The sequence below is a fragment of the Anolis carolinensis genome, chromosome 6 (assembly GCF_035594765.1).
Source record: "Anolis carolinensis isolate JA03-04 chromosome 6, rAnoCar3.1.pri, whole genome shotgun sequence".
Taxonomy (NCBI): domain Eukaryota; kingdom Metazoa; phylum Chordata; class Lepidosauria; order Squamata; family Dactyloidae; genus Anolis; species Anolis carolinensis.
Genome location: NC_085846.1, coordinates 97,673,877 through 97,696,506, shown reverse-complemented (window position 1 = coordinate 97,696,506; position 22,630 = coordinate 97,673,877). Strand labels below are relative to the sequence as shown.

The 22,630-nt window shown below is 37.0% G+C and overlaps 1 protein-coding gene across 1 annotated transcript in view; it reads right to left on the bottom strand.

The window, feature by feature from the left end:
• Positions 1–22,630, bottom strand: part of plxdc2 (plexin domain containing 2) — a 241,142-nt gene that overhangs the window by 20,604 nt on the left and 197,908 nt on the right. The window contains exons 9-12 of the mRNA XM_008112452.3: positions 18,797–18,878; positions 9,380–9,440; positions 8,031–8,184; positions 4,656–4,694 (exon numbers count right to left, since the gene is read on the bottom strand). Of these exons, the coding sequence (XP_008110659.1) occupies positions 4,656–4,694; positions 8,031–8,184; positions 9,380–9,440; positions 18,797–18,878 (336 nt within the window). The remainder of the gene's footprint in view (positions 1–4,655; positions 4,695–8,030; positions 8,185–9,379; positions 9,441–18,796; positions 18,879–22,630) is intronic.

The window sequence follows — 22,630 nt, the reverse complement described above, 5'->3', positions numbered from 1 at the left end:
CAAGTATAGTCAAGAATATTACTTAATTGAATGTATAATCTTTAGAAATGAAACCTAATTGTTAAGCTATAGCATTGTCAACTGACATAATGAAATCGCTTAAAGGGGGCAGTTAATTTCTTTTTACAATGATTGTATAAAGGTAATCTTAAAATGCTAATGCCGTGATACCCTTTACCAGTATAAATCTTTGAATTGGTTACAGTAGAGTCTCACTTATCCAACATAAACGGGCTGGCAGAATGTTGGATAAGCGAATATGTTGGATAATAAGGAGGGATTAAGGAAAATAATAATAATAATAATAATAATAATAATAATAATAATAATAATAATAAAACTTTATTTATACCCCGCCACCATCTCCCCAACGGGGACTCGGGGCGGCTTACATGGGGCCATGCCCAAAACAATACAATGTAAACAGCATATAAAAGAACAGCACATCACAATACAATAAGCAATACAATAAATAATAATATCCATTACAAAATAAAACAAGGAGACAATGAAAACAAGGGCAGACCACATGAACATTAAGTTAAAACTCGGGGTGAGAAAGACATAAAAATAAAAACCACAGCGAACAGGGTCATAAGGGAGTGGGGTATTCTGGAGGATAGATATTAGAGGGAGCAACGGAAAAGAAATATAAAATGGTTACTCTCCAAAAGCACAGCAAAAGAGCCATGTTTTCAAGTCTTTCTTGAAGGCTGCTAGTGTGGGGACTTGCCTAATCTCAGTGGGCAGAGAATTCCACAATCGGGGGGCCACATTAAACATCAAATTAGGTTATGATTTTACAAATTAAGCACCAAAACATCATGTTATAAAACAAATTTGACAGAAAAATGCAGTAACGCAGTAATGCTATGTAGTAATTACTGTATTTATGAATTTAGCACCAAAATATCACGATGTATTGAAAACATTGACTACAAAAATGTGTTGGATAATCCAGAATGTTGGATAAGCGAGTGTTGGATAAATGAGACTCTAGTGTACTTTCTTAATTTGGTGTATGATTTACTCTATAATTCTTGAATCTTATCCTGCTATTTAAAATTTTATTTTTGTTTGTAATTTTTAGTCTAAATCTCTTCTAAATCAGCATATTAAAATCTCAGGTTTCTATCTTGTCAGACAGCAGGGTGACAGTTTTGATGTATAGGCTATTTATGGGTAAAACTGGAGATTTTAAAATCCCAGAGGAGGAACAGGAAGTCTTATGTATAAACTGTCATCCCTAATAAGGTTAAATCCAGATTTTGCCATAGGGCAGACTTGTTGAAACCGGTAGAACCTATGTTAGTCATGACTTACAGAAAGTCCGCTGATTTCAATGTTTACTGCTAGGTACGATTAACTTTTGACTCAACCTTTTATCTATAATTGAGTGACTCTCTTGAGGGGAAAATCTTATTATTACATTTTTATAATTTAAGGATAAACACTGACATGGCTTTTAAATGGGTTTACCTTTTCAGGAGACATAAAAGTGTTTCAAACACATTGCAGAGAAGCTCTTGCTAAACTTTAAAGACATGTTGTTCTTGCCTGAAAATTCACTATGGAAATATCAGGAAGCTAAGTTTGAAAGGACACAGAAGTGGCAGAATCTCTTAAAATAATTGTCGACTTCCAGACCAACCGTTACTCTTGCTTTTACTGCTTTTATCAATCAACATTACAGTATCAAAAATGCTGATCTGGGAAACACACAGTCAAACAGCCTTCATTCCAAAAGACAGTAGACATCTGGGTAAATCAGAAGCGACGGTGCTGGGAAGCAAGGAGAAGGCGATAAAACCAAGACAGAATTTGCAGTGAGAGGTCACTCTGTGCTTCCACACAGGTGTTTAATGCTTTTAATTACAGGCGAATTTCACATAAAAAATAAAAAGGTCAGAACAGTTTGACCCAAACGTGCAGCTTGATTTAAAATGTAATTAAGTTACTGTGAGATAAATTATAGCCTTAGACATTGAGAGTGTGAAAGGCCCAGGTGGGATTATTAAGAATCCTTTGACTGCTTCTAATCAAGTATTGACGGCTGGGGCCCCAAAGGACCACAACTAATGACAGAGTCTCATTGATCAGATATAACTCATTTCCCCCACTTTGATAAGAGTTTAAGGGGAGAATGCATTGTGGGAATGTGGATGACTCTTTTATTTCTCTGGCCTGGGATTGACTGTTCTGTCTGAAAGCCTGACAAAGCACATGATGTGGAAATAAAGAAAAGGAAAAAGGCTGACATATAAGAGACTGTTTATCAGTTCAGCCTGAGAGCTGTAGTAAAACAGTGCACAATTGACAAACCATTGTGGTCAAACCTCCCAGAATGAAAAATTGTGGTAATTGATAAAGCTCAAAAAGGTTACTCTTTCAGACTGCAACTCTTTGAATCCTCCCTCTAATTCCATTCAGTTACAGCATTGCATCTACATCAAGGGCTGGGATGTTCTGTGAATTGTAATTCAAACAAGTAGTTGTTTCAAGCTTCAGTATCTGAATAAGAAAATCCTGTTGGGAGAACTTGATGGCATTTGGGCATGACTTTGTTTTGTATTAGATACCAAGAAACCCACACAAGCAAAATTGTTCTCTTTAAAATAATGCTATTTGCTGATTTATACTTTTTGGTTCAAAACCACTTTTTATGCCAATGTGTCTCACAGACATAAGCCAACCCAGGTTTTGGGGTCAATTTTTAAACTACAATTTCTAGACTTATACACAAGTATATACAGCAGCCCATACTAGGCTTCTCAAACAGGAACAAGATCTGTTGCTGTGGCTTCCACTTTTGCAAATTTTATGCCTAATGATCTCTTTCGGGAGTGGAAAGGAGAAATCAGAACACGCTGAGTGGAACACTGTGACCTTTGCTGTGAAACAGTCTAGAGATACGTAGCACAGATGAGAAGCAATTAAGAACTGATTTGCTCCACTCTTCGTGGAGGAAAATCAGTTCTGAAGCACATTTGTCGGCAGAAAAGCAAATAACAGGACCTCAGAAATAAATACTGAAATCCCAAGAAAATAACAAGTTGAGTAATGGCTCTACTCCTAACACATTTTTGAATTCTAAAATGCAAAAAAAGCCTGCATAGGATAAAGAGCAGCAACCCACTAATAAGGATGCGGAAGGGAAGTGTGGTTGGTATTAACATAATGATACATTCTCCAATGGCTTTGGTAATACCAAAAGTACTATAGACAGATGCTGAAAAATCTAAAGGCCCTTCCAAACAACCATATAACCCAGAATATAAAGGCAGATAATCCACAATATCTGCTTTGCACTGGATCATCTGAGTCCACAATGCCATAGAATCCAGTTCAATGTGGATTTTATACAGCTGTGTTGAAGGTGTCTAAAAAGCAAAATAAATAAATAAATAAATAAATAAATAAATCCACTTAGCACAACTGAGGTAAAAGCCTGAAGAGCCCTGTCCAAAACAAATATATAAGCCTCCAACATAATGATGGAGCTATGATCAAATAAGCATGTGCAACACATTTTTAACTTTAGGAGGTACACCACAATATGATCAAATGAGTAATTTAGAATAAATTGATTATGGTCAGTTGCATTACAAGCTGGTTTTAGGATAAGGATGGTAAGGAGTAAGCAAAAGAAGAAGAAAATGGGTAGGTCTGGTGGATGGGAGTAGAAGGCTGATTTTAAATTAAATGTACATCTGAGGTGATTTGTTGAATGACAAATGGAAGCTGGAAGGCTATAGGAATACACTTTAAGTCAACATGTTCACTTGCGCATTGTTTAACAGAATGTATTTGTTCAACCACAATAACTTATTTGGCCTAGTTATCAAGGACGTTGTCTACTGTTTATTTATTTCCCACTTTTTCTCAATAAGGAACCCAAAGTGGATCAAATAACATACAATTAAGAAAATGGGTAACACAAAAGTTAAAAAATATTTCATGAACAGGCATAATATAAATATTCATTTCCAGTTTTAAAGGCTGTTACAATGATAAAAATATGATTTCTCTCTGTACCAGACAGTTAGCGAGGTGTTGGTAAATGGAAAGAGGATTCCTTCTCTCAAAACTCAAATCAGGGATCTGTTAAACATTCTGTTAAAATTTCCTCACTTTCTCACAATGTAAAAATTATTGAATCAGACTTTTCAAGCTTAATAATGATTAATTGGTTACATGAACCCAGTAGTTGCCACATTTTGGTAAGAGTAGATCCCAGAACAAGAAAAGAGGCCAAAAACAATATAATCATAATGACCAGTAAATGTCATGTGTGTTCTTTTTCATTAGTGCATCATTTTTCTGTTAAATAGCTTTGCTCAGAGTTGACTAGAGTCTCAATGTTAACAGATGAGTATCATAATCTACTCTTGTTTTCCTAGTTAGGAAAGGCAGATCATACACTCTAGAAACCAATTAACCAATCTTGAAAAGGTTTGGCTAATTGTGGCAATATGTTACACAGACAATAACAGGAATGTATTCAACTGATGATCTCTCAGAAGGTCTTCCACAGTGCTGTGGCAAAGACAAATGAAATATCCCGTGAGCCCAAAACAAGGCATGTCTCTGACACAGATTGATGGAGCTTTATGGAATGCTAGTTAAGTTTGAACACAAAGAAAAGTTGTACTTACCTCCATTATCTTTTAGATGTAAAGCTATCTTGGTATCATCTAGAAAAAGAAAATTAAAGCACTTAGAGAAAAGAAATTTATAGAAGAATATGATTGAATGCACTGCAGGTTGCATTTAACCGGGATGCCCTTAACTGGGATTCTGAAATTTGAAATACTCCAAAATGTATTTATTATTTATTGATTGTATTTCTATACCACCTTTCTCACCCCTGGGGAGGGGGGGGGGCTCAATGCGGTCAACAACATAATAAACGGCAAAATTCAATGCCGTACATAATCCAAAATTGTCCACAGGAATGTCTGAGATAGTGAGCCATCTGCTTTCCAATGTACACAATTATTTAAAATATTGCATGAAATTACTTTTAGATTATGTGTATAAGATACACATATAACATAAACAAATTTTGTATTTAGACTTGGGCCTCATCTCAAAAATATCTCATTATGTACATATATGCAAATAAAAATTCCAAAATCTAAAAAACCCAAAGTCCAAAGCAGTCACAAGCTTCTGGTCACAAGCATTTTCAATTATGGCCATACAGACCAGTAACACTGCAGTGTATCTAAAGACATAAAATGAATATGCTATAATTTGGATATCTTTATTTGCTTCCCCATCACACTATGAACATTTCAATATTTGTTAAAAATACTAATTTCTCTGCACAAAACTTGTTTTTCTTTTATGATTTGTTTATATAGGTGGAACTATTTATTGGTTTTTTCCCATCAACCATATAGGTTAAGGCTGCCGTATATCTCTATATTTCCTCTGATCCTTCCATAATAGATTCTAAGGCCCCTTCAAGACAGTTGAATGAAATCCCACATTTTCTGCTTTGAACTGGAATATATAGCAGTGTGGACTCAGATAACCTAGTTAAAGGAGATATTTGTTATCTGTTGTGTTTTTCTAATTGCATGTGGCTTCCTAATTGAAAGATCTCATAAAAATAATGCTTTCTCTGTGACTGGCTGAATGTAATCCTAGAATTAATTTGCAAGTTGGACTGCTGAGGAAATTCCACTGATAGGGAGAAATGGGTTAATTCTTGGGAATATGCTCTTTCCCAGATGTCTCATTTGATCCTCTATCTATACTATTCTAGAAGATTAAGGAAATAAAGCCAGCATAGTATAGGATGAAAGAGGGACCACTGCCAAATTACCTAATAACTCTGAGTACAGAATGTATTTGCTCGAAGTGACAATGCTGTGTAGCAAATCTCATCAGCTACTTAATGTCACTAAATGCCATGAGAGAGTATTCAATATCATTGGAAATGCAGTAGGGAGGGAAAAACATGTTAGAAGAAGAGAAAGCATATGGACTTTTGTTTGAGTATTTTGCAGTCCCTGAAATCCAGCTTTCTGATCTGAAAAATTCTGTGGGTGAAAATCCAGTGCAGCTCTACATGGGATTACATATTTTGAAAAGATCAATAGCAGGCCCAATTATCTAAACCTGGCTTGCAACATATAAAAGCAGTTTATCTTTCTCACAGGTAACATTAATCTTTTAAGTATATTTTCATTGGCAAACCGTTTGAATGCCCAGTTGAGATTCCCAGGACTTTGTTATCCTTTGAAGATCAGAGCATAAGCTCCTGTTTCTTATAGTTGTCCCTTACAGAATCTACCAATTTAAACTTCTTTACTGCTTCCAGATTTCTACCATTCCTTGTCAGTTTGAGCAGCCAGGAGTTAGTGGGCCATTATTAGCAGAGGTATACTGAGAATCGAAGCTCAGAAGCTTGCACTGACAACTCTGAATCCTTTTTTTCCGTGTTGCTGAACTGAAAGATATTCTCTTGCATTAGAAGATTTCCTCTCGGCATTATCCTTGAGGCGTTGCAAAGCTTAATCTTTCTGTCTCCTAGTAACCTCAATTCTCTTGATAGAATACTTCACAGAACCAGCCTGCTGTATAAGCACCCGACTTCTTGACACAGTCGCTAGATGCTAGCATGACATTTCCCTACTGTACAGACCTAGAATCTAGAGTAACTTTTCTCCTTTTTCATAAAGTAGCATAAATAAAACTGCTAGTTTGGTCAAGCACCCAACAAAATACAAGGTGTTTCAAAATGATGGCCCCAATTTCAAAGCAGTGTATTTCACAATGGCAACATGTCACAATTATACAAAAAGTTACAAACAGTTTAACGAGTTATCAAGTTAGCAAGTTTTACTGACCATTTTGAGCCAGAACCAAATATAAAAAATAACTCTGCACATGGAGAATATCTCATTAGTCCTTAAGTTGCGTGGTCACCGTCCTTCGAATGACAGAAACCACAGCAGTTCATTTTCTGGGAGAGATATCTAGAGGCGATCCTATAAAACCCTATGCTTCACCCATTCAATGGTAAAGGTTTCATTAATGGGCAGTTTGTGGTTCCAGAAATGTAGTGATTTCAAATCTGAAACATCCTGTTAAATCTCCCTTCTAAGAAAGGGAATGTATGGGGTTAGGGATTTGCCTCTTGTAGACAAGTTTAAATAATGTGTTTGCTTCCATCTCATGAAAAAACGGGCTGTAGATGCATTCTATCAAGTTTGAATTCTCCCAAATTGAGTAGCATTTCCCCCCATCTATCTATATTCAGTGCTTTCAATAGCAAATGCTATTCAATTTGTATGTAGGAGCGTGTATGTGTGTGTGTAGATGTATAATCTTTTCGCTTGGAATCACATTTTAAATACTGCAAGGCCCTCCATATTTTCAATTACAAAGTAATTTTAAGTGTATTAAGAAAAATATAAAATGAAAGAGATATTGATTTTATATTTGTTTTTTCATAATGAAAACTTTTACAGAAATTAAAAGACATACAAAATGCAATGGAACTCTGTTAAAATTTCATTAAGGACTTGAAATACACAACTTCCATGCCCCTGAAGTCACAAACCAACACACTTTGTCTGGAATAAGCACCTCTGAACACTCAATGGGTCCAGATATGTAGAAGTTGTTATTCTCATGTGTTTCAAGTAATTTCTGATTTATCCCAAGGTAAGCCAACAACAGATTTTCTTGCCCAAATTTGTTCACCTCTGCCTTTCTTCTGAGGCTGAAAGTGTGATTTGTCTAAGGTCACCCAGTGAGCTTCCATGGTTGAGTGGGGACTTGAACTCTGGTCTCCTCTACATTACTGATATAAATAATGACAATGTTTATCATCATATCATTAAATCAAACCTTAATTCTAAATTACTACTGCTCCCATAAAATAACATCATAAAAAGAACTTGGAAATGGACCATGAACTTCACAATTTTAGGGAAAATGCAATGAAGAACCATAGCAATCTTTTTGTGGAACCCAACAACTCAACATAGACCACATATTCCAGTTTAGTTTACCTTCTGTAGGCAGACTAGTAGGCAAATGGGATGTCATGGCTCCTCTGGTAGTGGTTAAAACTCTGAATCTTGTTGTTGTTTGCTGTATGGCAATACTGGTATGAGGGGGCATTTGAGTTGTGTCTATATTTTTTTCACAAATGTTGTCTTTAGACTACAAAGGAGAAGAAACACACAAAGAAATGAGAGTCCATATGTCTACAGAGCTACAGACATCTAAAACAAGCAGAAAATGTCAGATTGAAGTGAATAAATTAGAAATCATAAATCAAAAATTATTTCTGTCTTGATTTAAAACAAAAATTGGACTGAATTCTCTAAAATGAATAAGAACATATTGCAGAAATGGTGGAAGAACTCATTGGACATGGCTGGCCTCCCAGCTATTGTAGGAATAATGACTGGAAACTGAAAGACTGAGATAAAAGGTCCATATTATGATTTTACATGTTCCAAATCTGGGATCTGATAGTGCAATAAGTTCTGTGTCTTAGAAACAAGCTTTCTGGCCCTCAAAGAAGGGGTAAATCTTATTTAAAAAGATACCAGGAAATCTCGTTCAGGATCAATGTGCCTCAGTTAACCTAAAGGAATTAAGTATATAATAATATGGAGTGAAAAATGCCTTTAAGATTAACAGATTTCTTTCATGGATTACAATTCACTTCTTTAAACTGGTAAAAAAAAAGGAGACTCTGCCATATATGCACTATGTAGTTGTGTACACCTAGAGCTTGAATACAACATTTTAAGAAATTGATTTTAATTGATTACAGTTCATACTAAAATAAAACTGCTAGTTTTAAAGGTGCCAGAAGATATTTTTCTTGTTATACTGAAGCATACTGAAATGGCTACTTCTTCAAAAACAAATAAATAAAAATTACAGGTTATGACTTTTGGGCTAAACCATTTAATGAGGTTATATCTAGGTTCTTTATCATCTTTCATAATATTTACAAACTATATATAACTAATAAAATAGCTAGTAAATCTTCTCATAGCCAACACCTTTGGAATGAGAAATGTATAGAAAATAGTAGCACACTTTTCAAGAATCCATAGCCAGAATGTGTATAAAGCCAGGTTTTAGTCTGTGAACAACATTTCTAGGTTTTGTTTGTGCTGATCAGTGCTGACTAGGGAAAATAAGGAGCCATGTTGGGTTCCATCAATAGGAAAGTGAGCTACTACTGACCATGCTGGATGTTTGCTTGTCAATACTGACAAACTCAGGAGGTGGGTAACTGTAGAAACTCCCTGTTGGATCAAAGCTAGTCTCTAAATTTTGTTTTGAAAGTACCAACTATTCACAAAATAATCACAAATACAGAAAGTCTGATGGTTACCTCTTCAGGACAGCCATTATCTACCCAGTCTTGTCTGTGACGATCAAATCCACTGGAACATCTTTAAAAGATTAAAGAGATTAAAATAGTTCAGACACAAATGGAAAATAGATTGGTCAGATAGAGAGAGAAGGGGAGGCAAGAGAAAGTAATTAAGTCCTTTACTGTTGAATCTGTATTATCAACAGAGTATTCACTTCATTCAGGATGATCTTCGAAGTAAAAATTATTAATGCTTTCTGTAAGAAACTAATTTCCATAATTACACCATTTTAGATGTCAGTGCCTTTTTGCTTTGGATAGTTAATAGCTTCATTGTTCTATATATCAGGAGATTAAGATTTGATCCCAAGCCCATGGATTTAAGCCAATTTAATTTATTCTGCCCAGATTTCCTTGTGTTTCATTTTTTACACAGTTACACTACAAATAACATAATGTACTGGGCGCTACAACTTTCTTTTCATCATGGCAGGCAATCAAAGATATTAAGGCGCACACAAATGTGTGAAGAAAACATACCAAGTTTTTAGCAAAAAAAAAAAACGATTCAAAAGATTCTCAAGGGCAATTTAGAAGAAATTGTTTGCTTTAATTTTTCATTTTTCATTGCAGAGGCTTAGGGTGCTTGTAAACTATTGCCCCAATTAAATAGAAATTAATGATGTTCTCCACAAATTATAATTTATGGTATGCAATAAGCTAATTTTAAACCAACGGGTACAGTTACACATTAATTATTCCCATAGAGCATCCAACTGCACAAAAATGTCATTAATATTCTTAAAATGACTTGAGATCTTGGAATGGAAACAAGACAAGCTAGCAGCCATGAAGGTGCAAGGTTACCCAACTTAGGAAGACATGCTATAACGACAAAGACTAAAGTCCAAAATGAATCCGACCTTCAGAATCATTATAGTATTTCCTAAAATAAAGCAAGACAAAACAAGAGTTGAGAGTTGCCACTTCACAGCACATGGTGGGTTTTATTTCTGAGAAAACAATGATGGTGTGAAGGGCTATTTGGTAAAAAAAAAAAAACAGTACAGAAAATGTAGAAATCTATCAGTACAGTTTTGTTTCAGCGAGAATCATAATAGAAAAATCTTGGAAAGGAGAAAAGAGTTGGGTTGCTGTGAGTTGTTTGGGCTGTATGGCTGTGTTTCAGTAGCATTCTTTCCTGATGTTTCGCTTGCATCTGTGGCAAGCATTCTCAGAGGTTTGTTCAGAGATCTGTTGGAAACAAGACAAGTAGAATAGATATATATCTGTGGACGATCCAGGGTGAGGGAAAGAATCCTTTGTCTGTTTGAAGCAAGTGTAAATGTTGCAATTGACAAGCTTGGTTAGCATTGAGTAGCCTTGCTGCTGCAAATCAATCATTGTTGTTGCCTGGAGGCATCCTTTGTTTGGGAGGTGTTAACTAGCACTTGATTGTTTGCTGTCTGGAATTTCCTTGTTACTGAGTGGTGTTCTTTATTTACTGTCTTCATTCTGGTGTTTTTTAATACTAGTAATCACATTTTGTTCATTTTCATCGTTTCCTCCTTTCTGTTGAAATTGTGGACAATCTCAACAGACAGGAGGAAACCATGAAAACAAAAAAGAGTTATTGCTAAAGGACTGGAGAGAAAAAAAAATTAGAATATATTCAAATGGCCAAACTATCAATGACATATGGGGAGGAAACAATGAAAATTTTGTGAAGAAATGGAGGCTTGCATTTGGATATCTAGAAAAGAAGATAAAAATAGATTTCAAAGTAGTCACAAGGGGAATTTATTAATGTAAGATAAGGGTACTTTTTTGAGATACTAGTTTCACACTGGGTGGTGCTGAAAGACATGTGTCAAAACTTTAAAAAAATTTAAAAGAATCATGGAAGTTGTAGTTTGGTGAGGCATTGACAGTATCTAGCAGAGAAGGCTAAATAAAGATTATGTAAAATCCCCATGATTCCTTAACATTGACCCATGGCAGTTAAAGGAGTGTCAAACTATGTTAATTCTACAGTGTAAATATGCCTCATGAAGAGACCACACATGCTTGATTGCTCTGCCAAAGCTACTGCCTTGGAGTTTAATAGGTACTGACTAGATCAAAATATTCAAATATATAGCATCAAGATTATTCCCTCTCCTTTCCACAAATCTCCCTCCAGCAATGTGATAGGCCATTCGTATCTAGGTATTCAGTGGTTCCAACTTTTAAGTCCCTGGGAACTGAATTTAAGTATGCTAGTCAATGTACATTTATGGAGAAGCAAAGAAAAGCAAAGAAGGCTACATTTCACAACACTTCCTAGGGAAAAAATACCTTTGGACTATTACTCCCTGAATTCCCCAGTGGTCTTGTGGGCTGCTCTGAGAGTTGGGGACCAAAATATAACTTTTCCAAAACCTGCTTCGTAGGCTGAACACATTGCAAGATGATCAATAATATGGTTGTATCCTTCACCAAAAGCTGACAAAGACCAAAGGGATAACCTCCTGTATTCTTGCTAATCTTTTTCAATTTCAACTCTGAATCAACTTGGTGTTCAGGGTCAAGGGAAAATAGTTATGAAAATGTTGAATTTCACCAGAAATCTAGAAAAGCCATAGTGAAATTGTAGCTGACTTTATAACTATACATACATATAATTTTCTAATTGCAATCTTATGCGTGTTTACTATGGAGGAATTCCCACCAGCAATTATTTCTGATTAGACATACATAATCTTGCACAGTAAAGTTGGAGTTCTGAAAGCTGTCACTCTTCAGAAGATTTCTCTCCTGCTTTGAGCATAGTAAAGTAGGCAATCTTTGTTTACTAAATCCCTGCCTATATGAGAAGAGCTGAAATAGTTCTCATCACAAACACGTAAATAATCTGGATTACTCTGCCCTAGAAAACTGAAAAGAATGAAGGCCCCTGCCTATTCTGCTGACGCAATGGTGAGCCTAGTCACTCTTATTGAAAAGCTGCTTTATCAGGAACAAGATAGTCTTGGTTCCAAGTGGAGCTATCCACAAAATATTTCCATGGCATATGTCAGAGAATCATCAGTCACGGAGCATATAATCATTGTTGCGTCTCCAAATTATGACTCTGCAAGCTATCATTACAATGTGTTTCCTGCTTAGAACACAACATTTAATAAGCCTTTCATTTACTAGCACAGCGATAATTCCCCATTGCCACAAAAACACCATGCTAGATTTGATTAGTTATGCCATTTGGACCATCTGTCAACACAGCCGTTTTATAACAACTTCATTCTCAAAGGATGACCCAAGTTTGCTCCTAGCGAAGCAATTAATAGACCAATTTTTTTAGGACACAAGAACAAGGACCTCAGTTGGGAGGAAGAAAAAAACCCCTAAGAATCTTATGCTTGTCTATTTATGCAGAACACAAAAATGTGATTTTGGGAGTGGGAGTAGAACAGGTTTACAGACATAATGGGAGTGGGCTAGTGGCTCTTTGATGGTATATTACAGAGGATTGAGTTAACTTCTTTCAGGACAGAGGTCCTCAAACCTTTTAAGCCAAGGGCTAGTTCATGGTCTGTCAGACTGTTGGGGGTCCAGACTATAGTTAGAAAACACACACAAATTTCTACGCAAACTGCAGGTATTTTATTTGTGGGAGGAATATTCAGATGTGTTTCTCAGAAGACCATTTTTGAAATATTATCTTTTATTAAATTAAAAGAATATAATAAAGCTATAATGTAGAAGTAGATACAAAAATTAGTCATAGTTCCTTTCTAAACTGTCATGCAATGTCGGCCCAATGCTAGACAATAGCCATTTGCTATGGACAACAGAGGGAAAGCAGCACAATGGATTCACTCCATTTATCAAGGGCAGGAAACATCTGCATCTATGTTGGTAGAAATCAGAGTCTGGGTAATCACCTTCATGACTATTACACAGGAATGGAAGGTGCTCAAAGCTTCATATTATTAGTATATTTAAATGGACATTCATTACAATGACTGAAGCACTGTACTGTTTTCACATCTGTACTGTATGATAGAAACACTTAGTGATTCAACAGAAAAAAATATATAATGACCAGTATCTTTATGTTAATTGATAAAAGCATTGACATTACTTGATTTCTAATAGATAATACAACTATCTAATGAAATGGCTATTATTTTGCATCATAAAGATCATAAGACTGAGAAAGCCGAGAGCAGATGTCTAGGTGGCCATCGATTATCAATACATAAATCTTGAAAACATGGGTCAATTTAGTCACGGATCAATACTGCATTCATTGGAGTCAAGGCCATCCCATCCATGGAGAAGGAAGGAGGATTCCCCTGCTTCTAGGAAGTTACTGATTTCCAGGTGCCCAGGTCTCTTTTTAGGAAGTGTGTAATGGTCCCACAGAGAGCAAGATTATTGATTTCCATGTGTGCTTTGTGATCCCCAATTCTGGGGAGCAGAAAAGGGCTCTAGTTGTTTTTTAAAAGCAGCCTTGGCATCCTTCTTCCTTCTCCCCCGAGTTGGGCTTCGTGCTCTTTCCCGCCCCCACCTTAGTTCACTTTGTTAAAGTATCCACACATGTAAGTGATCCAAAGTGAGCCTCCCACATAACACACAGCCACTATTTAGTGCCCTCCTCACCCATGCCTACTGAAATATTTAAAGCTCTTTTGCATTGCTTTCCTCTGTTTCATCCATCATATCCTTTGCCCTTAGTTTAATTTTCAACTTATTCATGGGTCATAGCAAATTCTGTAATTTTATATATGGTAAAATGTTCCTATTTGCCTTCAGCCAAATAAATTTTAAAAATCTGTGTAATAAGTACTCATTGCTAGCACATTTCCATTAGGGGAAAGTTCTTCTACTTTCATGATTACAAAATTCTATTAATTGCTTAGTTTGGGTTGGCACCATAAAAGTGCCTACTATATTTGCATGCTATGAAAAGAATATCTGTGGATCTCTGAAACCTTATGTGCCCATTCCACATATGGAAGTCATCGATGAATTTCAAAAGAATTTGAATTTTAAAGGGAAAATGAGAAAACGCTTCTTCTGATTTAATTAAAAGAGACAAGCAACAGGCTAAGGAAAAGCAGGAAGGTCCTATAACAGATGGTGTTCACAGAGGTTGGAATGATGTAGGCTTTAAGCTCCAGAAGTATTGGGTTTTTTTTTCTTCCCCTCTAGGTCACATTTGTCTTTAGATGAATGCAAAGTCAAGTTAAAGTGAACACACAGCAAAAACAGTCAAATGCTGATTACTGATGAATTATAGAAGAGTAGGGGCTCATCAGTTTTCTCATTAGGAATACCCATTAGCACTCATTATACCCAGAGGTGGGAAGCAAATGGTATAATTACTGCTATTATACAATGCATACACTGGAGGAATCAGCAGCAAAGAACATCTAAGGGTGGCTTGCCATGAACCCTTGAATTCTGCATAGATGTTGAAAAATGAATGAACATTGGTCATATGAAGCTAGATGCTCCATCTTTTTCCAATTATCACTTTCCGTGTATTTTAATTTTCTCTCCTTCCACCATTTGCAATCAACACAGCATATGTTGTGCTTAGATTCTATTTAGGTTTTTCTTAACTCCAAGCAAATTAACATGGGAAAAGCCAATCTTTCATTGGAAGCATGGCACGTATTCATGGTCTTACAGTACAGGAAAATGTTCACACCTATTGTGAAGTGTGAAATTGAAACAAACATAACTGAAGGATCTCTTTGATCCACAACCAAATGAATTCTACTATCTTTCAAATAATTTGAAAGTAATTCAGTAGAAATTAATCCATAGCTATAATTAATTAATTTTCCTAACTGTATTTTGAAAATCATTATTTAAGCTGTTAAATGATAAGGATACTTTAGGAACAATGAAAAATCTGACCTTTAAGAGATGATGACAACTATAAGATTGCAACTAGAAAACTTCTATATATTGTTAATTTTACCAGTTGGAATTTTATGCAGAATGTTTAACTCCCCAACTGAAAATTGTGGTTAGATATTTAAAAGTGACTGCAGATCACAAACTGATGCTACCAGTCAATGGGTAACCCCAGCCATGGAGATGTGGACTGGGCTGGAGACTTGGCAGACAGAAATTAACCAACGGGAACCTCATTTTCTGTGGTGGAGGAGCCATAAGCTGGTCAAGTAAAAAAGTCTGTGATTGCTGATACCTCTACAAGGGGAGAATTTGTGTCTGCAAAATCAGTTTGTAACCAAAGCCAACTATTTAGTTGCAAGACAATAATAGCTGCATCAGGATTTCTGAGAGTGAAAAGCCATTCAAAAAGAATACTGGCATAGCTTTCTATAAGGTGTCACAAATGTGTCAAGATGGGTTTGTTGAGCTAAAGCACTACAGCACAGAGTTCATCTTTGCTGATATCCCCACCAAGCTACTCCCAAAAACCACTTCCAGAGACTGAAAGGAGGGATGCAAGTCATCAACTAGAGTACAAGAGACTGAGAATGGGAACTGTGGGAAAATGCTTCACAACCAAACCTTCTCTTTTACTCCCTTACCAATTTGCTATTATTAGAACAATGGAGCTTTAGACGGTAAGGGATTCCTCCTTCATGCCTCTGCCCTATACATATCATCTCTAGAATTCCCTTATTTAATCAGCCACCCATTGTCCAAATATATCTAAGCAATTACATCATATGACCAGAGGACCTTCCAGGTGTGAATGCAAGCACATTAAAAGGACTTCTCTCTCTTTCCCTTCTTCTTCAAGATGGTGAACACAGGCTCTGCTGTGCTGCTCCTCTCCTTGAAACTTCCCTGTAGTTAGCCATGGTTTAGGTACTGTATTTATCTATATCTGAACGTACAATACAACTTCTATATTCACAGAACCAATATACATGGTATCATTTATTCACAGTTTTACTTATTCGCTATTCAATTTTTAATAGAATTATGGGAGGTGTAGTTTTACATGATCATTGGCATTCTTTGTCAAAGAGTGCTGGTGGCTCATCAAACTAAAAATCCTAAGATTTCCTAGCATTGATCCATGGGAATTAACATAGAGTCCAGTTGCATCAATTCTACAGTGTAGATGCACATCGAGTCTTAATTTGAACCATTCTTGATCTTGTCTAGAAAAGGGTCTAATGCCTCTAATCGAACAACTAGCAATGTGAAATGGGCTTGAGAACAAATTTGAAGCCAGTGAATAGTATAAGAATGGTTGCAAATTCTCTAAAGTGCATATAATAACAGTTATTTGCAATATCAAATGTTACATTATAGAAACAACTTTCTTAAACGTGTATTTCCTTAACATGCCAAAAATAAAGCCAAGATCTAGTTCTATCCCTTTAATTTATTTTTAATGGTTTCCTACAAACATTTTAGATACATATAAATCCACAAACTCTAGTTTATGGTGCCTCTTGGGATGGTTGGCTTTTTCCATAATTGCTGTTCTCAGTAGCATTTCTTTAGTAATCTAACAACACCTGTTTTCTTTTAACTTGATAAATGATGACAGATAAACAAACACACACTGCATTTCTCTGCATAGACTAAAGATGGTCAATTTTTGAATAGTTACGGCCTAATTTTCATGCACAAGACCTGTTGAAGGCTGTACTAGACTCAAATGTGCCACCAAATTAAAGAAAAATGGTGGGACAAATCAAAGCTGGAAGTAACAATACATCTGCTTCTGTGTGTGTGTGTGTGTGTGTGTGTGTGTGTGTGTGAAGCTGACCAGACTTGAGAACCACTCTGACCTGTTTAAACACAAAGCTAGAAAGGAAAGACAATGACCAATATTCATAAACATTTTATTTTTCTTGACATGGAAAGGACATTGTAAGAGGGAGAGAACCAAGTTGTGAAGATACCAAAATGGTGAGGTGCTACCCAGATTCCAAAATGACTCTGTTGGACTGCATGGGGAAATGTATTATTATAGCTTTCCCCCTGAAGCCCCATGAGATATTATGAATCACAATTCTTCTTCATAGGAAAAATAATCAGAAGAAGGTCTTACACCACAATGACCTCACAACTGGAGAAATGTGTCCCAGAAGCACAAGACAAGTGTCAACATGGATTGATTCTCCCTCCCTCTGAAACTTGCTGTCATTCATAGTCTTTGTTTTTGTATATCTGAGCTATGACAACTTTCCTTGGTACCTTGGGAGAACGTGAAGTTTTGTTTATTTTTAAAGCCATTCTGAGAGTTGGGAATAAAAGAAAATTCATAGTTGAAAAAAGTTACTTTTTGGATTGCTTGAATTAAAGTCTCTAGGCCCTACTAGCTGGGGATTCTGTGAATTGTAGCTCAAAAAGATAAAGATTCCTAAGTTCTCAGACAGTTGCTTCTCTTTTCTATTTCACCATATAGCTAAATTCTTAGATGTAAGAGACATCTTGTAATGTGTAAATTACCACAAGAATCTCAGTGGAATATGCATTTCAATTCAAGAAGCAATCCAGGAACTCAAAGTGATAAACCATACAAACATAGTTCCTATACTTATACAGATTAATACACTAGAGTAGAACCATGCACTCTTATAGCAGTAGCAAGAGAATTATCAGTATAGGGTTTTAGGTTATTCTCTGTTTGATTTTCAGAGCAAATCAAATTAGAAATAACCATCAAAAACAACTTTAAAAAAGAGAAGGCAAAATGGCTTGGATCTCAGATTTACAAACCTGCATTTAATTCTTAGTTTACAAGCACAAATAATAACTCTAAACTGTATTAGAATACTGCACGCTTGCTGGGGATAATCTGATTGGCTGGATGCAATGCATCTAGAGGACCCTATTTTACAAAAAGTTGTGGTGGGAGAAAAATTTCACTCTTCTTTAATTTAATAAAGCAAGCTATCTTTTCCTTTGCTTTCAAATTCCATAATTCTGCTCCATTTCTCCACCCCCATTTTTAACCAAGCAGCAATATCAAGAGATTAAGTTGTCTGTCTTTTCCCATACTTCAGTCTGATAAATGTTTTCATCCATTGTAAATAAACATACAGGAATGTTGTCTCTTTTTGCTATTTAAAAAATTATCAATGTGTTGAATAACTTGTGTCTCTTCCTGGACTCACAGTCTTATGTTTAATTATACTTCATAACTCCCTTCAGAATGTTGCAATTCTAGGGCATTCCCACCAAGTATGCTGGCAAGCCCTTCTTTCTGAGGGTTAATTATGTTCACTGTGTCCAGCTGACAATGAGATTGTGCCTCTAGAAGAGAAATATTCTTACTTTATATATCACAAATTAAAAGGTCAAACACATCACTTTGGTTGTCCCCAGGAATAAATCGGTCCAATTAAAATAACCTCCTAAGCAATATACTGGGCAAGAGAAAAATGGATTCATTATCAGTGGCATTGTATATCAAACACCAAAAAAATTAACTAGCTCTCTTACCTTTGGAGTTTATTGCACCAGCTGCAGTTGAAACCAATTTGGGCTGTGACACAAGGCCCACAGCTGTTAAACTGGAGGCAAGCTGTAAAAACAAATGAATTGTTCATGTCACAAACACTTTTTTCTTTACAATCAATATTGGTTTGAGAATAATTCAAAGAATAATCTTCTCAGATAACTGGAGTGTTCTGCTTTACTTTGGCAGTGTGGGGATAGTAGTCCAGAATTAACAACAGGCTATAAATATGGTGGAGTCTAAGAGGAAATGAATCACACTACACATCAGGGCTTCTTGGAATACACCGTGATTGAAATGCAAAAGTAGGAAACAAAGCAGAATCAGACAGTGTAGGAAAATGTGGCCTAGGTCCAAGAAATGATGGCAATAGATTGGCTGAATTTTGCAAGACCAACGTTTATTGCAAGCACATTTTCAAACAACTCAAGAGGTGACTCTATACATTGACATCACCTGATGGCCAAGATAGAAATCAGATAGATTGAATAATTGGAAGCAGATGATGAAGGTTTACTCTCTCCACAAAACAAGACAAGAAGCAAATTGAGAGACAGACCATGAACTACTAATATAAAAATTAGAATAAAACTAAAGAACACTACACCAACTATCATGCCAAAATTCAACCTGTAGAACATTCCAAGAGAATTTAAAGATAATGGAACCAGGTGAACTCTGAAGCCAGGAACCTTCTCAGGCAGGAATGCAAAAAGGGATGAAATAATGACAGAAAGAACAATTTGAAGATGAACCTACAATTCTGGAAAGTGAAGTGGGAGCTGCGCTAAAAGCAATTGGGAGAAATAAATCATGAGGAACAGATGGGATACTAATATAGCTACATCACACTATAAAGACAGAATTTACCCTAGTTCTAACTAAAACCTATCACCAAATCAAACAATGGACCATATATTGAAAACCTTCAATATACATTCTAATCCCTGTGAAAAGGGGACATCAGTAATATATGGCTCAAGAATGACACTTGTTCAGGCTCAGGCTGGGTTCAGGAAAGGAAGAGACACTGGGAATCAGGTTGTAAACATTCACTGGATAATGGACATACCAATTTCAGAAGAAAATCAGTCCATGCTTTATTGATTATAGCAAAGTCTTTCTTTGAATAGGTCATGAAAACCTATGGCCCACTCTTTAAAAAATGGACAGAACAGGGAGAAATATACTCGTTTCCTACTGCAGAGGAATTAGACTGCATGTGTTTAATCTGTATACTGAGCACATACATTGGGTCTGGATTTAAAAGAATGAACCATGAAAGCTGGAGAAAGAAACATCCACAATTTAAGATATGCAGATGTAATTATACTACTAGCAGAAAATAGCAGAGACCTACAGACCTCCGAGTCAGGATGAAGGACTTGATGAAGCCTTCTGTCAACAGCTGACCAAACAGGCACAAAGAAGAGATATAGTAGTCATGGGCAATTTCAAGTATCCCGATATCTGCTGGAAAACAAACTCAGCCAAGAGTACAAAGTCCAACAAATTCCTCACTTGCCTTGCAGACAATTTTATGGTCCAGAAGGTAGAAGAGGCAACAAGGGGATCAGCAACTCTTGATCTAATCTTAACAAATGTGGAAGACCTGATCAATACAGTTGAAGTGGTTGGATCTTTAGGGGAAAGTGACCACGTGCTCCTGCAGTTTGCAATACAAAGGAATGCTGAAACTAAGACAAGTCAAACACGCATTCTGGACTTTAAGAGAGCTGACTTCCAAAAAATGAAGGAATTACTGAGCAGCATTCCATGGACGCCAATATTAAAAAACAAGGGAGTTAAGGATGGATGGGAGTTTTTCAAAAGTGAAATACTCAAGGCGCAAATGCAAACAGTGCCAACAAAGAAGAAAAATAAGACAAGTGCAAAGAAGCCAGAATAGATGTCCAAAGCACTTCTAACTGAGCTAAAGCTCAAAAGTGACATGCACAAGATGTGGAAAAGGGGATAAATCACCAAAGAAGAATTCAAACGTATAGCCAACACCTGTAGGGAAAAGGTTCGCAAGGCTAAAGTGCAAAATGAGCTCAGGCTTGCCAGGGACATAAAAAACAACAAAAAAGGCTTTTTTGCTTACGTTGGTAGAAAAAGGAAGAAAAAGGAAGAGATAGGGCCACTGCAAGGAAAAGATGGGGTGATGGCGACAGGGGATAGGGAAAGGGCAGAACTGCTTAATGCCTTCTTTGCCTCGGTCTTCTCACAAAAAGAAAGCCATCTTCAACCTCAGCAACATGGAATGGACGAAGGATTGGGGGAAATCCAACCCCAAATAGGGAAACAAGTTGTCCAGGAACACCTGGCCACTCTAAACGAATTCAAGTCCCCAGGGCCAGATCAGCTACATCCAAGAGTATTGAAGGAACTAGCGGAAGTTATTTCAGAACCACTAGCAATTATCTTCGAGAGTTCTTGGAGAACGGGAGAAGTCCCAGCAGATTGGAGGAGAGCGAATGTGGTTCCTATCTTCAAGAAGGGAAAAAAGAACGACCCAAACAATTACCGTCCGGTCAGCCTCACATCGATACAAGGCAAGATTCTGGAAAAGATCATTAAGGAAATGGTTTGCGAACACTTAGAAACAAATGCGGTCATTGCTAATAGCCAACACGGATTTACCAAAAACAAGTCATGCCAGACTAATCTGATCTCTTTTTTCGATAGAGTTACGAGTTGGGTCGATATAGGGAATGCTGTGGATGTAGCGTACCTGGATTTCAGTAAGGCCTTCGACAAAGTCCCCCATGACCTTCTGGCAAACAAACTAGTAAAATGTGGGCTAGACAAAACTACGGTTAGGTGGATCTGTAATTGGCTAAGTGAACGAACCCAAAGGGTGCTCACCAATGCATCGTCTTCATCATGGAAAGAAGTGACAAGTGGAGTGCCGCAGGGCTCCGTCCTGGGCCTGGTTCTGTTCAACATCTTTATTAACGACTTAGACGAAGGGTTAGAAGGCACGATAATCAAGTTTGCAGACGACACCAAACTGGGAGGGATAGCTAACACTCCAGAGGACAGGAGCAGAATTCAAAACAATCTTGACAGACTAGAGAGATGGGCCAAAACTAACAAAATGAAGTTCAACAGGGACAAATGCAAGATACTTCACTTCGGCAGAAAAAATGGAAATCAAAGATACAGAATGGGTGACGCCTGGCTTGACAGCAGTGTGTGCGAAAAAGACCTTGGAGTCCTCGTGGACAACAAGTTAAACATGAGCCAACAATGTGATGCGGCAGCTAAAAAAGCCAACGGGATTCTGGCCTGCATCAATAGGGGAATAGCGTCTAGATCCAGGGAAGTTATGCTCCCCCTCTATTCTGCCTTGGTCAGACCACACCTGGAATACTGTGTCCAATTTTGGGCACCGCAGTTGAAGGGAGATGTTGACAAGCTGGAAAGCGTCCAGAGGAGGGTGACTAAAATGATTAAGGGTCTGGAGAACAAGCCTTATGAGGAGCGGCTTAAAGAGCTGGGCATGTTTAGCCTGCAGAAGAGAAGGCTGAGAGGAGACATGATAGCCATGTACAAATATGTGAGGGAAAGTCATAGGGAGGAGGGAGCAAGCTTGTTTTCTGCTGCCCTGCAGACTAGGACACGGAACAATGGCTTCAAACTACAGGAAAGGAGATTCCACCTGAACATCAGGAAGAACTTCCTCACTGTGAGAGCTGTTCGACAGTGGAACTCTCTCCCCTGGGCCGTAGTGGAGGCTCCTTCTTTGGAGGCTTTTAAACAGAGGCTGGATGGCCATCTGTCGGGGGTGCTTTGAATGCGATTTCCTGCTTCTT